The following is an 18,135-nucleotide window of genomic DNA, read 5'->3' on the forward strand; positions in this document are numbered from 1 at the left end:
GCCTCCCCACAAGCTGAAGCTGAGATGTGAGGATTGGGTTGTGAATGTCAGGCATCATTGGACAGCGGAAACAGATGCCATGCCACGGGTCTGCTTCCTGTCTGTAGATTGGTGTGTTTACAAGGACTCAACAACCAACCCTAATGATCACAACACGGCCATCGCTGACTTCATTAGCAAGTCTCTGGAAACATGGACACACCCATACACACACACACTCACACCTTCACACTCTCATCCCCCCCCCCCACACACACACACACACACACACACACCCACACACTCACACCCCCACACACACACTCACACACACACCCACACACACCACACACACACACTCACACGCACCCCCACACACACCACACACACACACTCACACGCACCCCCACACACACACTCACACACACACCCACACTCACACACACACACACACACACACACACACACTCCCACACACACATACATACATACGAGTTGGGCCATGTTGGATGACTAAGATTCTGTAAGATACTGCACACCTGTTGAGTGGTTACACAATGTCCTGTGTGACTCAGTTGAGAACTGCGATTAAGCTGTCAAAATAAGGGAACTGCTGAATGTGTGTGTGTGTGGGTGTGGGTGTGTGTGTGGGTTTGTGAATCTTTGTGATGTGTGTTGTTTATGGTATGTGTGTTTGTATTGCTGTGTGTGTGCTTGCACATGCGTATATGTATGTGTATATCTGTGTGTGTGTGGGTGTATATCAGTGTGTGTGTGTGGGTGTATATCTGTGTGTGTGTCTGTGTGTGTATCTCTATGTGTGCGTGTGTGTGTGTGAGTGTGTGTGAGAGAGAGTGTGTGTGTGGGTGTATATCTGTGTGTGTGTCTGTGTGTGTATCTCTATGTGTGTGTGGGTGTGTGTGAGTGTGTGTGAGAGAGTGTGTGTATGGGTGTATATCTGTGTGTGTGTCTGTGTGTGTATCTCTATGTGTGTGTGGGTGTGTGTGAGTGTGTGTGAGAGAGAGTGTGTGTGTGGGTGTATATCTCTGTGTGTGTATCTCTATGTGTGGGTGTGTGTGAGAGTGTATAGGGGTGTGTGAGTGTATATGGGTGTGTTTGTGTGTGTGGGTGTGTGTGAGAGAGAGTGTGTGTGTGGGTGTATATCTGTGTGTGTGTCTGTGTGTGTATCTCTATGTGTGCGTGTGTGTGTGTGAGTGTGTGTGAGAGAGAGTGTGTGTGTGGGTGTATATCTGTGTGTGTGTCTGTGTGTGTATCTCTATGTGTGTGTGGGTGTGTGTGAGTGTGTGTGAGAGAGTGTGTGTATGGGTGTATATCTGTGTGTGTGTCTGTGTGTGTATCTCTATGTGTGTGTGGGTGTGTGTGAGTGTGTGTGAGAGAGAGTGTGTGTGTGGGTGTATATCTCTGTGTGTGTATCTCTATGTGTGGGTGTGTGTGAGAGTGTGTAGGGGTGTGTGAGTGTATATGGGTGTGTTTGTGTGTGTGGGTGTGTGCGCGCTCTCACATATGGTGTGGGAATACAAACACTGTCATCTTGGCACACAAATGATCTTGGTCAAGGATTTGTTTGTCCGTGTTTCCTAGCTTTGCACCTGCCTATCTACAGTGTGTTTATTTATTCAAATAGAGTTCTTGCACACTAAATTGAGCCCTAAAATACATTATCTCCACTTTAAACTGCTGAAAGCAGCTAAAATGTCTCCTAAGAGATTGCAATATTATTGTAATTAATTGTACTCAAGCCATTGAAACTTTGAAAGACAGCCAATTGGTAGACGAGGTGGCCAAAGATAGGCCAGTGTCTTGAGAGGACTTGGGTGGGGAAGAGCTAGGGAGGGGATTGGATGGCTGGAGGTGGGGAGGCAATTCAGTGTGAGAAGGTGGGAAGGTGAGGGGGTGAGAGGAGATGACTGGACCATGGAGGATCATGGGAGGTGATGGTTTCAGATTTCAGATTTATTGTCAGAGAACATACATGACATCACAGACCACCCTGAGATTCATTTTCCTGCAGACAAAGTGGAGGTAGAGCAAAATGTACACCACATACATGTAAACAAATGAAGAAATGTAAACAAACTGCATCACAGAAAGAAAAAAAATCAAAAATGTGCAAAAGTGAGAGGCCTTAAACGAGTCCCTGATTGAGTTTGTTGTTGAGTAGTCTGATGGTGGAGGGGGAGCAGCTGTTCCTCAACCTGGGGGTGCGAGTCTTGTGGCACCTATACCTCTTTCCTGATGGGTGGTGTGGATCTTTGATGATTGCAGCTACTCTCCAATGGCAGTAACCGTCAGAGAACTACTGAAGATTTGGAGGAGAAGGGAATGTGGAGAGCACATTCTGGCAGCGATGATGGAGAAGAGGGTATGGGATTGATCATTAACCAAGAACAATTAAAGACGAATTAGTTGAAATGACCAACAGCAGGGACACACAACGTGGGTATGGTTAGATCATCGCTATGCAATACCAAAGCTGTCCTCAAACCTGCTTTAATGTGGACAACCTTGACCATTCACACTGCTCCTCTACACTGTATGGTTCAGTCCCTCTGGATGAAGGATGCCTGCTGGCATCATTAATGTGCCCAGTTCCTTCCCTCTGTGTGGAGTAAGGACTTGAACAGAGACCTGAGGAAACTTGGCATGTTCCCTGCATCGCTCCACGACTTTAGAAGACTGGAGAGAACCCTGTCAGAGTGCCTCAGGCATGGTATTGGAACTGCTCTGCCCATGACTGCAGAGAGTGGGGAACGTAGCTCAGGCCATCACTCAGACAACCTCCTCCCCATCCCCTCCATCAACTACAGCTGTACCTCAGAGAAACTGCCAACATTTTCAGAGTCTCATCCCACCCCAGCCACACTCTCTTCTCCCACCTCCCATTGGGAAGCAGATTCATGAGTGGGAGGTCATGCACTCCGATTGAAGCGCACTTCCTCTCCCGCTGTTACCAGACTCCTGGATGAATCTCATGTCAGTAAAAAAATCATTAAAAACTCGACGCTGGAGAAAGTCAGCAGGTAGAACAGTGGACTTTATGTTGCAAAGATAATAACCAACGTTTCGAGCTTAAGCCCTTCATCCAGGTATGAGCGAAATGTGGACAGGCACCCGAACAAAATGTTGGGGGTGGGGAGGAGGAGCAAGGAGAGAAGCACAAGCCCACAGGCAGGAGGTAATAGGTGGATAAGGGAGGGAGGGCATGCCAGCAAACAAGGTGAGGGGGTTTGGCTTTGTGAATGGAGAGGGAAGGGGTTGAAGAGCTAGAAAAAAGACGTAGGGATGGGGGAGATTGGAGAAGAAGCTGGAAAACTCAACGGTAATGCCATCAGGTTGGAGAGTGCCCAGACAGAAAATTAAGCATTGGTCTTCCAAATTACGTGTGGTCTGGGTTTGACAGTACACAAGGCCATGCGGGAGTGGGGTGCAGAACTGAAATGGTTGGCCTCTTGAAGTGGACAGAGTGGAAGTGCCCAGCGAAGCGATCTCCCAGCCTGTGTCCAGTTTCTCCAGCATATTGTGCGTCTACCTCAGCCACTGTGTCTGGAGTCTTTTCTGTTTTACTGCCAGTAAAACTAATGTTGGTTTTGCTCTAACTGCGCTCTAACTCTGCGGCCTGCCCGCGCTTTTGTTACTTTGCATGGTAGGGATTGATGAGATGGTTGCATGCAAAACCAACTTATTCAGTGTACAGAACACAAGGGCGCTGGAGAAACACAGCAAGTCCACAGGAAGTAAAGGGTAACTGAAGTTTTGGGTCTGGCCCCTTTCTCAGATATAAGCAATAAAGAGGCAGGTGTCTGAAGAAAAGGTTGGGGATGGGGTGGTGGTGGTGAGGGGAGAAGGAGAGGAGTAAGGAAGGAACACAGGCTAACAGGTGGGAGGGCAGATGAGAAAGTACCTGGGAAATAATAGGGGGAGAGGCCACCTTGACAATAAGCAAACTATGGAATTCTCTGCCTGGGGAAGCAACAGAGGCCTCCTACTGATAAATATATTTAAATCACAGTTGAAATAATTTTGGATTTGTAGGGCAATGAAGGTATATGGGGAAAAGGTGGGTAGATGGGACTGAGTCCGCAGTCAGCGCAGGTTCGACAGGACCCCCGGTCCTACTTCATATGTTCCTCAACTTTCGTTATGATACTTTTCATTAGTTTTTATTACTCAGTACAGACCAATAGAATTTCTGGGCCGTTCAAAGGTGTGCAGGTTATACTACGTCGGCGTGTGGTCTGTGTGTGCAGCCGTTTCCACCCAGCGCTGCCTGAGGGTCCCTGCGCCTTGTCCTCTGAGTCCTTAGTGAATGCAAAAGAGCATTGTGAACACCCAACAGGTTTTTCTGGTCTCAGGTTGGAAATCCAAATGGCAAATTGGATGGCACGGTTGGCGTAGGGTGACACAGTTGGCTTAGGGCAGCACGGTTTGGTGTAGGGTGGCACAGTTTGGTGTAAGGTGGCACCATTGGCGTAAGGTGACATGGTTGGCGTAGGGCGGCACGGTTTGGCGTACTGGTTAGCCCAATGCCTTTTCAGCACCAGCAATTGGGACTGGACCAGGGTTCCAACCCCACGCTGACTGCGTGGGTTTTCTCCGGGGGCTCCGTTTCCTCTCACCGTTCAAACCGTACTGGGGGTGCAGGTTAACGGTAAGTTTGGCGGCACAGACTCGTGGGCCCAAGCGGCCTGTTACAGTACTCTAGGTCTACATTTAAAGTGGCAGCACCTTGACATCACATGTACAGCTCATGCACACAAGGCACTAGGAAGGAATAGCTGGTGATGGTACAAGAAGGAACTCAAGCTAGTTCCCGCTGCAGTCACCTCCCTGCTCTTCCTCCTCAAATAGGGGAGGGGGGTGTTCTCCCCATTTTATGGTGCCCTGCACCAGTCCTCCGCTTCCCCAGAGCCTACACCCTCTTGAGGCTGTGTCCGATCATGGGCACTACCATCTTGGGCCCAGGACTATCCCCCCGCCCCACTCAGTCGCAAGATTTTAAAATAAACCACCTTCAACAGGCCTGTACTGAGCCGTCAGTAGTTGGACTGTGCAATGCAACCCTGCGGAAGAGCGCTGTGCCTCCTCTCCTCGCTCTCAGCGGGTCTCGTGCCTGCTTGGGTTTCCTCCGGGGGCTTCAGTTTACTCCCACCATTCAAAGTACACCGGGGGTGGGGGGTTGTAGGTTAATCAGGTGTAATTGGGCAGCACGGACTTGTGGGCCAAAATGGCCCGTTACATCTAAGAAATTAAGTTTCCATTGTATAATTCCCTGCATTAAGAGGCTTTGTGAAAGATTTAGGAATATTAATTATGGGTCTGCGAACTAATTTCTGTGGCTAGAAACCAAAATACAGATATATCTGCCAAGAATACGCACAAAAGCTTTTGAGAGTGAAGCCGTCTGTCTCTCTGTATCAAAACGTCAGGTGCATGTCCTTTGAAGGTGTGTGTCAATCACTGCAACACGTCCTCCAAAGCTGTTGCCTTCCTCCCCAGCTGCACAGTTTATTGGTGTAAAGCACCCGACAGTGATCCGAAATTCACAAGCTTAATCCCCAGATCCTCCAGAAGTAAGTAACTAATCTTCCAATGTCTCTATCTCCAGAATAACTTCGTTTATTACCAAAGTGTGACAACACAATTTTCTCATATGTCATTATAAATGTAAAGGAATTCTTTTAAGTTAGGCTTTGGTGACAGAGATCATGGTTCGTAGTAGGGGGGGAGAAATTGACTTGGAAGAACTGAGAGAACCATGCGGAGGGGGCAATCATGTTCACGATGTTGAGTTTATTGTCATACACATTGTACAATATACAAATGCACCGGAATTCTTGCTCGCTGCAGCCAAACAAGTACTTGTAAAGAAAAACTATAATAGTAAACTGATTAAAATAAATACTGATGATAAATATTCACAGTTGACCCTAGTGCAAAAACAGTGACTTGCAACAGCCCTTCTGAGCCTTTGAAGATGTGCCTGTAACAAGGGGATGGGGTGGGAGGAAGGGGAAACACTGCCCACCATAAACAGGGCCAGATTAACATAGTAGCAGAAGTAGCATGTGCTAAGAGCCCAGCATTTTAAAGGGCCCCTGTGTTTATGACATTTGAAATTGATATCTAAATTTACACAATACTATCAGTGTTCTACAATGGCTGAGTTTGGGGGGGGTGTGGTTTTTAGGAAATAAAATATGAAAGCTTAAAGGGGTGGTAGCAAAAATGATTATAACCTTTCATCAAGGATACAACGTCCCACTTGAATGGGGCGCCACCGAGCTCACCTTGCCCGACTGCCTCGTACCTAGCCGACCGTCGCAACCACCCCCCCATCTAACTCCCAACACGGCAGCAGGGTTCACCGGAGCACCGCTCTGGCGTCTGATCGGGGCCACCCCGGCAGCTCGCCAAGGCGGGCCAATGCGGGAGCAATGGCCGTCTTTATTACCCGTAATCCCCCATGCAGCTGGCACCGCCCTGCCAGTGTCAGCGCCAGGGAGACGCAGAGCAGTGCCGGCTGTGTGGGGGATGGTAGGCGACGAAGACGGCCACTGCTTTAACAAAACGTGTATGTTTTAACAGGGGAGGGGAAGCATGACCTCAGTGTAAGTGGAAGTGCTTCCCCTTCACTGTGCGTGGGCCAGCCGGCATAATTTAGGGCCCCTTTAACATTTATGCTCCAAGGCCCCACAATCACTGAGTGTAAATCCATGATAAAAGACTGTGATAGATGTGTGGCGATGTTCCTTTCATTGTTCAGAGGAGGCTCACTGATGAGGAAGGTTATGGATGGACCCTGGCTGAGAAAGGGACAGATACAAAGAGCCCTGACCTATGCTGATCACATAATCTACCCCCAGAAATGCTGGAGAGTTGATCCAAAATGAGGGCTCTGCTGGAGCTGCTGTTACGGCGGCTTGCCCCGTGGGGCCCGACCGCCCATTCGGATGGCCGTCAACTCTGCACAGGCTTCTAAACAGCCTGCCAGTGGAGCCGGCTGTGGCTTTATTTAAAAGTCCTGCAACCGCAGGGTCTGCGCCCACAGTGGCGGCGCCTTTGATCGGCGGCAGCCACAAGGGGCTGCGGACACCCGGAAAGCGGAGGATTGGCGCAGGGCACCAGAAAACATGGAGATCACCCCCCATTTGAGAAGGAAAAGTAGAGGGAACGGCCGACAGGATGGTGACCAATGACGGGTTCTTGTGGTTGAAGAAGCACACAGACGGCGGACGGGCTGCTGGTGACTCGAGGCGAGGAACTCGCACGGGCTGCTGGCGACAGCGGTCGAGGGATTCACACTGGACTGCAGACTGCTGGAGACTGGGTCAAGACCGGCTGAAGGGTTACCTTTATTGGAACTGGGATGTGAGAGGGGGTCGAGGGTGCTGAAGGGTTTCTGATTGTGTCCAAGGTTCAAATCTAGAGCTCGGGCTGCCGATGTTTTTGACCGGACTCTGCGTAACTGCAGGGGCTCCTGAAACGCTGGAGGCGAATCCATGGACATATGGTGACTCTGAGGGGATTCACTTTCACTGACTGTAAGAGGCGCTTCAGGCAGTTTCTGCCGATGGCAAATCTGTCTACCTTAGACCAGACGCAAATACATTCTGTGTAATATTACCCTGCCTTTATTACATGACAATAAATTGAAATTGGATTGAATTGAATTGTATTTCAATACTCTGACCCCTTTTATCAACCATTTTGCCAGACATAGAATGGAATTTAAATGTTCACTGTCATCTTTTACAGCCTCTCCCCTGACTTACGACCTATGTGACTTACGACCATCAGTACATACGACCCAAAAAAAACTGTATGTTTTAAATAAATAAAGAAATAATATATGTAAATATAAAATTCAAACTTAGTCTTATGCCCACCAGTGCTAGGAGCTGTGTGCGTACGATAGCGACCATCAGACGATTCCCAGAATTGTGTACATCACAGCACCTCTCTCACTGAGAGTGGGCTGTCGGGAGAGTGTGGGGCAGTGGGATCGGTGTAGAGCTTGACAGTGGCTGTCAGGAGAGCGCAGGGCAGTGGAATCAGTGTGGGGAATGAGAGTTTGGGGACTGCATGCCATGCTAACATACGCCCGACATGTTCATTTCAAGATCTGACCGGTCAGTCAGAATGGAAGTCGAACATATGTCAGGGAATAGCTGTATGTAAGAAATGTAGAGGGTAATGGGTGTGAGGTAGAGAAGAATTAGATTATAAGATGGTACAACATTGTGGGTTGAAGGACTTGTTCAAAGTCCTATATTCGAGAAGCACCAGTGTAGAGCAGTATGATTCAGGCCTTTATGTTATGGATGCTCCTAGTTTCAATATCTTCTCCAATTCTCAGGTGCGCCAGGGGGCATCAATCAAGCAGGGCAGCGATAGAACTGCTCCATCGCACAAAACTATTACAAATGAAGCTGCTCAGCTGGTTTTATTTCTCCAAGAATACGTTTGCTGGGGAACACGACAGGAAATTAATTCGCTATCAACTGAAAGTTAAAAAAAATCTTTACAAAGGCATTCATTTAATTCTTAAAAGTGCCTGGAATAATTAAAATAATGCTCTATCCCTGTAATAGATGTGTTTGTTAATGGAGGTTGCAGAGAACCAGGGAAGGCCAATGAGGGGGATCTCGAATACTGAAAGGTCTGGGTTAAGTGGATGTGGGGAGGATGCTTCCCAGGGTGGGGGAGTCTGCGACCAGAGGGCACAGTCTCAGAGAACAAAAATGTCGCTTTAGAATGAGGAGGAATTTCTATTCCCAGAGGCTGACGAATCTGTGGAATTTGTTGCCGCGGACAGCTGTGTAAGGTGGAGAGAGATAGATAAAAGGACAACGCTGGAGAAACTCAGCAGGTCACACAGTCTACTTTATGGAGCAAAGTTAAAGATAACCAACATTTTGGGCTTGTACCCTTCATCAAGGTGTGACACATTTTGCCCATACCTTGATGAAGGGCTCAAGTCCGAAACATTCGGTTCTGTATCTTTACCTTTGTGATATAGAGGACACTGTTTGACCTGCTGAGTTTCTCCAGCACTGTGTTTTTATTTCAACCATGGTTGTGTGCAGACTTTTGTGTTTTACTGGAATAGATTCTCGATTAGGAAGGGATATGGGGAGAAGGCAGGAGAATGGGGTGGAAAAGGACAGTAAATCAGCATGGGCTGAATGGCCTGATTCTGCTCCCCCCTCTCTTATGGTCCAGACTGTGGTGGGAGGCAGGAACGCACTCCACGTCCAAAGGGGAGCAGAGAGTGTGGGGTCAGAAGCTTTCACCTCCCGTGGACACGGCCTCACGCGGGTCCCAGGCCAGAGGGTTCCGCCACCTCTCCGCTCTCTCTCAGACAACAGCCAAATGCCTTGAAGCAGGACCATGGCTGCAAGACCATCCACCTGAGGGCTGTGTATTTTCACCATTTTCCCACTTTCCAGGACCATGGCTATAAGACCATCCCCTGAGGGGTGGGTATTTTCACCATTTTCCCTCTTTGCTCCTAGCTTTTGCATGTGAGACCTCCTGGACCTGGACTATACCCAACCTACTTCTAAAATGAAGGAGAATGGGAAACCTGGATCTATGGACAATGCCTCTTTGGTTGTGTAAGGAAGATTCCCAAAAGGCACTTAAACGGAAAGACTAGGATGTTAAATTTACTCACCGCTATCGCCTGGAGCCTCTCCTGTTGAAACAATGTATCCGACATCCTAGAGAAAGAAAAACATACTGGGTAAGAGAAGATGAAAGCAGCAGGAGGTTTTCTGTTGCAGGAAGTGTTAACGCAATCTATCACAACTGATTGAACAGGGAAGAAGGCTACGAGAACCTGCTTTGCTCCAGCCTCATGATGACTGCTTGTGGAAAGTGTTCAGCAGCAAAGTGAGTGCAGTCTAACCCAGCACCGATGTTTCAAGATGCTGTTCAGTAATGTTTCACAGTAACGTAATGCCCCAAGGAGAATAAGCGTCTTAAGTATAAGCAGCATATTCTGATCAGGGATCCATGGCCCCGATCCTCAAACTCCGGATAAATGACAACAGGACGATTTGCACTGCAACAGGGCTTGGGCAGATCCATGCAGAACACCACTTCAGCACGCTATTGAAAGTATTCTCCAGTTTGTATTACCTTCATGCATCTCTCTCTCTGGCGATCCATCCCATGGGATGACGATGGTTCCTTTCAGTCAGTTTGTGGGGTTTGACATGAGGCTACCCCACTCCTCAGAAAGGAGCAGCTTGTGCATGAATGGATTTAGGTGAGTGGTGGGGGGGGGGGGGGAGCGGTTGCACAGGTCCAGACCCACCCTCTCGACATCCCCTCCCGGATCATGGCGAGGTCCAAGATGGTGGGGGGATGTCCTGTTGCAGGGAATGGCCAGACCAAGCTTCGATGCAGGGGACGTCCTTTCCGCGCTTCATGGCACACGCTTGCCAGAGGGCTGTTGATCCTACGAGAGGGTTCGTCCGCCCTTTGACAGGTCTTATTTTTCATCCTGCAGGGTGTCTAGCCTACCCTCCGCACCAGGCAAGCCAGTTTAGTCGCCGACCATGCGACAGGTCGCACTGGGTTACTGTGTGAACTGCTGTACACTCATTTATCCGGCTCCGCCCCTGGCTCTGACTGGATCCGTGGCTCCTCCCATTTGACCCTGAATAAAGGCTCCAACATCATGTCCTCTCTCCAGAAAGCCTGGGTCACAGCATGGGCTGCCCTTCAAGTTTATCATAATAAAAGACTGTTGCTTTGTGACTTCAGTCTTTTGAGTTATTGATAGCACCTCAGTTACACGGTACCAGTAGCACTCAGGCAAGTGACCTGACCATTCACACATATATAGCTAATTTCTCTTGAGAATCCCTGTTCAAATATTCTCTAAGGCTCCTTCCTGGTTCTTTAGGCTACTGATCTTTGTGCTAGAATGTAGCTTCAGAACTCTTGTTGATTTTGACCAGTTAGTGCAAGTATAATTTCAAGTGAAGCAACACCTGAATGATTTTAATTTGAAGCAAACCTCAGACGTTGCTTGACATGACAAATTCCTCCTGTGGTTTGCCTTTTTCTCCACCATCTGCAGTCTCTTGCGTCTCAATCTCAATTAAAAATGAGCTTGCAAACTCCTGATTTGTTGTTTGTCCCTGCGGGAACAAGCTAAGTTGAAAGGGGTTTGAGCACCTCCCGCCAACTCTGAATTTTGTTTTACCTGATGCAGGGTATTTATAATTTCATTGACCTGAAACGGTAACTGTTTCTCCCTCCGCAGATGCTGCCTGACCTGCTGAGTGTTTCCACCATTTTTATTTCTGATGCTCATGAGCACAGGGTCAGTTGTGACGTGAACTCCTCTTTACAAGTCATGCATCCCGAATTAGGCATGGGCACGGGTTGGCGTGGCGATGACTACAACACCTTTACAGCGCCAGCGATCGGGACTGGGGTTTGAATCCCGTGCTGTCTATAAAGAGTTTGAATCCTCTCCCCGTGACTGCGTGGGTTTTTCCCGGGGGCTCCAGTTTCCTCCCTCCATTCGATGCGCACCAGGGTGTCGGTTAATTGGGTGTTAATTGGGCGACACGGAATCGTGGGGCAGAAATGGCCTGTTACTGGCCAAATGAGCTGCAACGTTCCTCAACAGAGAGCAGAGAACAGTACAGCACTGGAACAGGCCCAATGTCTCTGCCCTTATGCCAAATTAAACTAAAACCCTTGCCAGTGATTAATGATAAATGCACAAAACTCTGAAACAGTGGGTCTGAAATCACATGTCAGCCAGACCAATAACTAATGACTTCCTCTGAATATAGGCATGTAAGAAGCAGGAGCAGGAGTCAGCCTAGTGGCTCGTTGAGCCTGCTCCACCATTTGGTCAGATCGTGGCTGATCTGGCCGTGGACTCAGCTCCACCCACCCTCCAAACCCATTAATTTTCATACTATGCAAACATCTATCTTAAATATATTTAATGTGGCACCTCTCCTGCAGAGAATTCCACAGGTTCATCACTCTCCTCACCTCTGTCCTAAACCTACACCCCCAAACTAGGCTATGTCCTGTCCCCTAGATCAAATCTCATTTACCAGTGGGAACAACTTTCTTGCCTCTCTCTTATCTATCACTTTTATAATGTTTTAATGTTCAAATAGATCCCTTTTCATTCTTCCGAATTCCATTGAGTATGGTCTCAGACGACTCAGTCTCTCCTCATCGACTAACTCATCTCCAGAAACAGCCGGATGAATGAAGCTCCTCTGCATCACCTCCAAGGTCAACCTATCTTTTCTGAAAAAGTTGGGTAGCGGGGTTGGCTGTGTTGAGGATGCCAGGAGGGTGCAGAGTGATTTGGACAAGTTAGGCGAGTGGGCCAAGACGTGGCAGATGCAATATAATGTGGATAAATGCGAGGTTATCCACTTTGGAGGTAAGAACTGGAAAGAGGTTTATTATTTAAATGGTAACTGTTTAGGAAAAGGGGAGATGCAGTGAGACTTGGGTGTTACTGTGCATCAGTCGTTGAAAGTGGACATGCAGGTGCAGCAGGTGGTGAGGAGGGCGAATGGTATGTTGGCATTCATAGCGAGAGGATTTGAGTACAGGAATACAGAGATCCTGCGGCAGCTGTACAGGGCCTTGGTGAGACCACATCTGGAGTACTGTGTACAGTTTTGGTCTCCTTATCTGAGGAAGGACATCCTCGCTGTGGAGGGGGTGCAGAGAAGGTTCACTAGACAGATACCAGGGATGGAAGGACTTGCATATGAAGAAAGGTTGGATAGACTAGGCTTCTATTCTCTGGAATTTAGAAGATTGAGGGGTGATCTTGCAGAAACATATAAAATTCTTAAGGGATTAGACAGACTAGATGCAGGAAGGTCGTTTCCAGTGCTGGGAAAAACCAGAACCAGGGGTCACAGTTTAAGGATAAGGGGGAAGTTTTTTAGGACTGAGATGAGGAAAAATGTAGAAGCCAGTGGCTTTGACCCAGCTCATTGGTTCATGTTTGGACCACAGCAGTGATGAGGTTAGTGGAGGGATGCACTGCACTCTCTCTCTTTAGCACTTCTGTTTTTCATTCTTGCGCTACCTGCTGCATGATGTAGAGGTTGATACCCCTGGATAGCATGCAAAACAAAGTTTCCGTTGTGTCTCAGTGCACTTGACAATAAACAATTTAATTAACTTAAGAACTGGGAGTAGGAGTCGGCCTGTGAGGCTGCGACTGATCCAGTCGTGCACTCTGCTCCACCCACCCATCTTTTTCCTGGCGCCCTGCTATGCAAAAATCTATCTAACTGTGTTAAATATACTGAATGAGGCAGGTTCTATGACTTCCTTGGGCAGAGAATTACACAGATTAATTAATCTCTGGGAGAAGCAGTTCCTCCTCATCTCCATCCTAAATCTACTCCCCTAAGTACTCTAGATCAAGTCTCACCTACCGGTGGAAACAACTTTCCTAGCTCTATTTCATCTATCCCTTTCATAACCTTACTATAAGATTCCCTCCCCCCCCCCCCCCTCTGAATTCCAGTGAGTATATAGTTAATTTCATTTCTGTTCAGCGGAGTCCTGATGAAACCCACACCTTAGTTGACAGGTTATTGGTGAGTTAGTCCTGTCAACAAGACTGAGACTAAACCTTTGGAGTCTTATGGTCTGTGTGGTTCTATCTGCTGTTTCAGCATGTAACAGATCACTGAATGCTTCTAATAATCCTTCAATAATGTTTTACAACTTTAATGATTTCCAAGATATGGATGTTGACAAGCTAAAACATTTATTACCCATCGATTATTGCCCTCAAGAAATGCTAGCAAACTGTCTACTTTTGAACGTGCAGCTTTGTTTTGAAGTTGCTCCCACCTTGCCATCTGGGAAGGTGGTGGTGGGGGGGGTGGAGGGGGCAGGGTGTCAAGGAGGGAGTTCCAGGGTACAGATGCAGCAGTGGTGCAGGAACAATGATACATTTCCAACCAGGTTGTCTACGTTGGAGGGGGTGGGGGTCTTTGTTTTTTTGTGTCTGTCATTCTTGGCCTTCAACTAGACTGAGAGGAACTACCAGAAAACCATTGGCCAGAGTATTATGTACATCCTAAACACAAGATGCCAAGATTGTGGAGGGAGCATATGGGCTGAGGAGGATGTGCTGTTAGTTGAGGAGGGTACTTTGTATTTTCAGCACTATTGGACATGTACTGCTATGGAATAAGTTAATAAACATAATAAAATAAATCTTAAAAGGGTAAGATTGTGAGTTTGAGTTATTAGGTCACATTTCACAAACAAACATCTCATTTGCTATTAAGAGCTATGCAAGAGTAAACGATGTCTGCGGTTGGCTTTGCAGAGACAATGGGAAGCGTTTGTGAGAGTTTCACAAGTAGGTGTTAATGGACCAGCATGTTTGAACAGTGTCCAGGCTCAAGAACTGAGAAATCTTTTACATCTAGACTGGTGCAAGAGTTTTAAATTTCTGGTTGGTATTTGTTGTCCTAAGAGGGGATGCAAGAGCATGCAAACAGAAAAAAAAAATCCATTGTTTGGGGGTGGGGGGAGTGGGGGGGGGGGGGGGAGAGAGAGAGAAAGAGAGAGAGAGAGAGGAGTATTTTTCAGCAATTTGAAGTGAAGGCTGCATGTTAGCAGACCTGCTGCACAACCCCATTTCAAGACAGGTTTTGAGTTCTGAGTTCAGCCTATTCTAAATCTCTATAGTCAATTTCAGAGGTTGTGGCTGGTTACTGTGTTTCTCCTGAAATAGGGGAGAAAGCAGAACTCCTTGTGGTAACCTGGAAGAACAGGTCATCTTTTGGAAAAACCCAAGAGGGGGCAAGTTTCTTTGGTCAAACACTTCAGTTGCTGTTTGACGGAGATCAGTTTGTGTGTCCAACGAACAGCAAATATCTCTCTGAAACCAACAAAGGACTTCCTGAGCAGTAACAATTTAAAGCTCCAGATCTTGTTTAATTCGGTGCACAGAATGGAAGATTGCAAACTTGGAGAAGTGAAAAGTGAATGATTGGACAGTGAAAAAGAACTTTCCTGAAAGCATACACATTACATACATGTGCAGTTAGAATTAGAAGGGGGTTAAGTTAATAGTAATAAGTTAAATATTTATCTTATTATTATGTATTAAGAAAATAAAACCGGTTTTGCTTAAGTTGCCATTGTCTTGCTGAACTTCTGTTGGTGCTGGTTTTTGAGTCCTTCGGGCTCGTAACAGTACTCATCCAGGCAGCTCCTTACTTCTGCTTCCATCGATCATAAAAAGTATCCACCTAGTGTAGAACTTAAGAATGTATGAAAATAGATGCAAGAGGAGGCCATTTGGGCCCTCATGGCTGATCTATGTTGGCCTTGAAACCTCTCGCACCAATTCCACTAAGCCCTCAGTTCACTATTCTTTCAAAAATGTACCTAACTCGTCTATAAATCCCATCCCCCCCCCCCCCCCCCCCACCCCACAACTACAGTGATCCAGCCTCCACAATATCTGGAGAAGACAATTCCACAGATTCATCATCCTCGCCCTACCACCCTCCCCCTCCCCCCTTTTAAATGACTGATCCCAAAATCTCGCAATCTCTCCTCTCGTTTGGGTTTCTCCTCATAGCAGGATCTTCTCGCCATCTACCCTGACACACACCCCAAGATATTGCACATAAGCACCAAGAGATTGGAACAGAGATGGGCCATTCCACTCCTCACGTTTGTCCAGCCATTCATTATGATCCTGGCTGAACTATGCTCACCCCAACTCCTCAATCAGATCACCACTCATTCTTCTACATTCCATGAGCATGGATACAATTTCTTTAACTGATTATGACAGGAAGACCCTCTTATCCCAAGATTTGGCTGAGGGACTGGCTGCAATACCAGGATATTCTTTCTAAAATAAAGGGATCACAGTTGTGCACAGTATTCCAGGTGTGAGTATGTCTTTCTCTCTTGGTGGTGTGCTCATAGAGTGATACAGTGAAACAGGCTCTTTGGCCCAACTTTTCCATGTTGACCAAAGTGCCCCACCCACACTAGTCCCACCTTGCCTGTGTGTGGCCCAAGTTCCTCTAAACCCATCTAATTTTCTCATAAATATTGCAAAAGTTCCTGCTTCAACCACCTCGTCCAGCAGCCCGTTCCTTACACCCTCCACCCTTTGTGTAAAATGGTTACCCCTCAGGTTCCTGTTAACCCTCCCCCCCCTCCTTATCGACTCTAGGTAAAAGACATAGAGTATTCGCCTCTCATGATCGATGGTATCAGCCAATTGGATGCTGTGTCAAGACAGTTCAGCTGCATCATGTAGGAGAGAACCATTGCCTGGAATTTCTCGGGACTGGAGCAGATCTGTTTTTGTGCATACAGTCATGGAGACATTACAAGTCTCACAACCTTTTCTTCAATCAATCTTTTTGTTAAATCTTAATACAATATGAGACATACAATAGACAATGCCTGGAGAGAATAATGACACATGATTGATAAGATTATAATATACAACAACCAATGAAAAATAATAGTCTTCATCTCCCCAGACACAGTCAAAGAGAGAAAGGAATTCATATTATATAGTAAAACCCCCTATACTAATCGATAAAAATAAGCATAAAAACCAAAACAACACAAAAGAAAAACTCTGGAAAGCCTTGGAACATCAGACATAAGAAGCCCGGTCCTTACCCACAAGAGAAATGTGATAGTATCAGGAAGGGGAAGCAACTTCAAAAGAACTTCTACGAAAATATTGGATGAATGGGAGCCAAGTTTCTTCAAGTTTAATAGAAGAATCAAATGGGGCACTTCCAAATTTTTTCTAAATTCAAACAAGCCATGGTAGGAGGAGTCCTTCTATCTGAAAGGAATTATGCTCCTAGCCATCAGGGTGGTAAAAACGATCATCTGTTGAGCAGAATCCGGATCACGGGCTTCATCCTGCTCCCTAAAACTCCAGAAAGAGCAGGGATTTGGCTGCAAATCAACTGCAAGAATTCCTGAAAGAGGACTAAAGGTATCTTTCCAAAACCGAACAGGACCAAAACACAGGGGTCAATGAAGCCACGTGTGAATCACTCCTGTCACAGATGGGATTAAAGTTAGGAAAAATACAGGCAAGTTTATCCTTAGTCATATATGCACTCTATGTACTACCTAAAATTGGATAAGGAAGCGTCGAGCACACATTGATGAGGTATTAACTCGTTTAAGAATCTTTTCCTACATCTCTGCAGAAAAAGATTGTTGAAGCTCCTACTCCCACGCCCTTTTTAAATTTATCAGTCAAGACTGGGTCGCAATTTTGATAACATGTATATTGCTTATTAAACTCTGCAACCTTTTCTTTCCACCAGGCGCTCTATCCTACTTTTGTTGCCATCAGTCTGCGAAAGGAGGTTTAACAAAGGGGGGTACAATAATTCAGAACATTGGTGTGATACGAATGATATACAGTCCAGTCCCAAACTCTACCACTGCCCTGCTGCCTCTAGAGATGGACTGTTCTATTCTCTGAGAAACTGCTCTTGGGACTTGGTCTTATCCGGTCAGCTGAAGGTTTGATGCATTTGAGAGTTGATGAGATGGGTTCGATAGCAAATCAAAGGTTTAATGATTTAAGGGTTGAGATTGAGAATTAGTGATGGAGACAGGTAATAGTTTACTGGGCTGTGCCACTGAAGGCAAATGACCTAGTTAAGATATTAATTTCATGAACAACTTTGTTGTATAGCAGAGGATCTGAGTAAGTGGAACTTTGCTGTGAGATATTTCAGCTGACAGACTAATTTCAATATGAGGAACATTATTTTACAGAAGCCCTGTTGGAGTCCTGATATAATCTGTTTCAGACATTTCTCTAATGCACCAGTTCACTATAAGCCATTGTAGAATCCTAATGTCATGCATTATGCATCTTTGTTGAGGCTATCAGATATCACCATCAGAACAAATTCTGCACTGTAAAGATTTTGCCCCTGGAGAACTTCCATACATAGTTTCTATAATTGAACACATCTTGGTTCAGTGCACTCTTCGGGGAAAACAGATGTTTCCTATGCCTGCACTTTCAGGAAGCATGGTCAAACCAGGGATCCAACAGGAGAAATAGACCAAAAAGAATTCCCG

At 46.5% G+C, this 18,135-nt stretch overlaps 1 protein-coding gene across 6 annotated transcripts in view; it reads right to left on the bottom strand.

Moving 5' to 3' along the window:
• The window catches only part of LOC138758907 (paralemmin-1-like), a 178,872-nt gene that overhangs the window by 102,077 nt on the left and 58,660 nt on the right, over positions 1-18,135 (bottom strand). For all 6 annotated transcript variants that reach the window (XM_069928493.1, XM_069928492.1, XM_069928494.1 and 3 more), the window contains one exon: positions 9,677-9,722. In XM_069928493.1, coding sequence (XP_069784594.1) covers positions 9,677-9,722 — 46 coding nt within the window. The remainder of the gene's footprint in view (positions 1-9,676; positions 9,723-18,135) is intronic.

The sequence above is a fragment of the Narcine bancroftii genome, chromosome 3, assembly GCF_036971445.1.
Source record: "Narcine bancroftii isolate sNarBan1 chromosome 3, sNarBan1.hap1, whole genome shotgun sequence".
Classification (NCBI taxonomy): Eukaryota; Metazoa; Chordata; class Chondrichthyes; order Torpediniformes; family Narcinidae; genus Narcine; species Narcine bancroftii.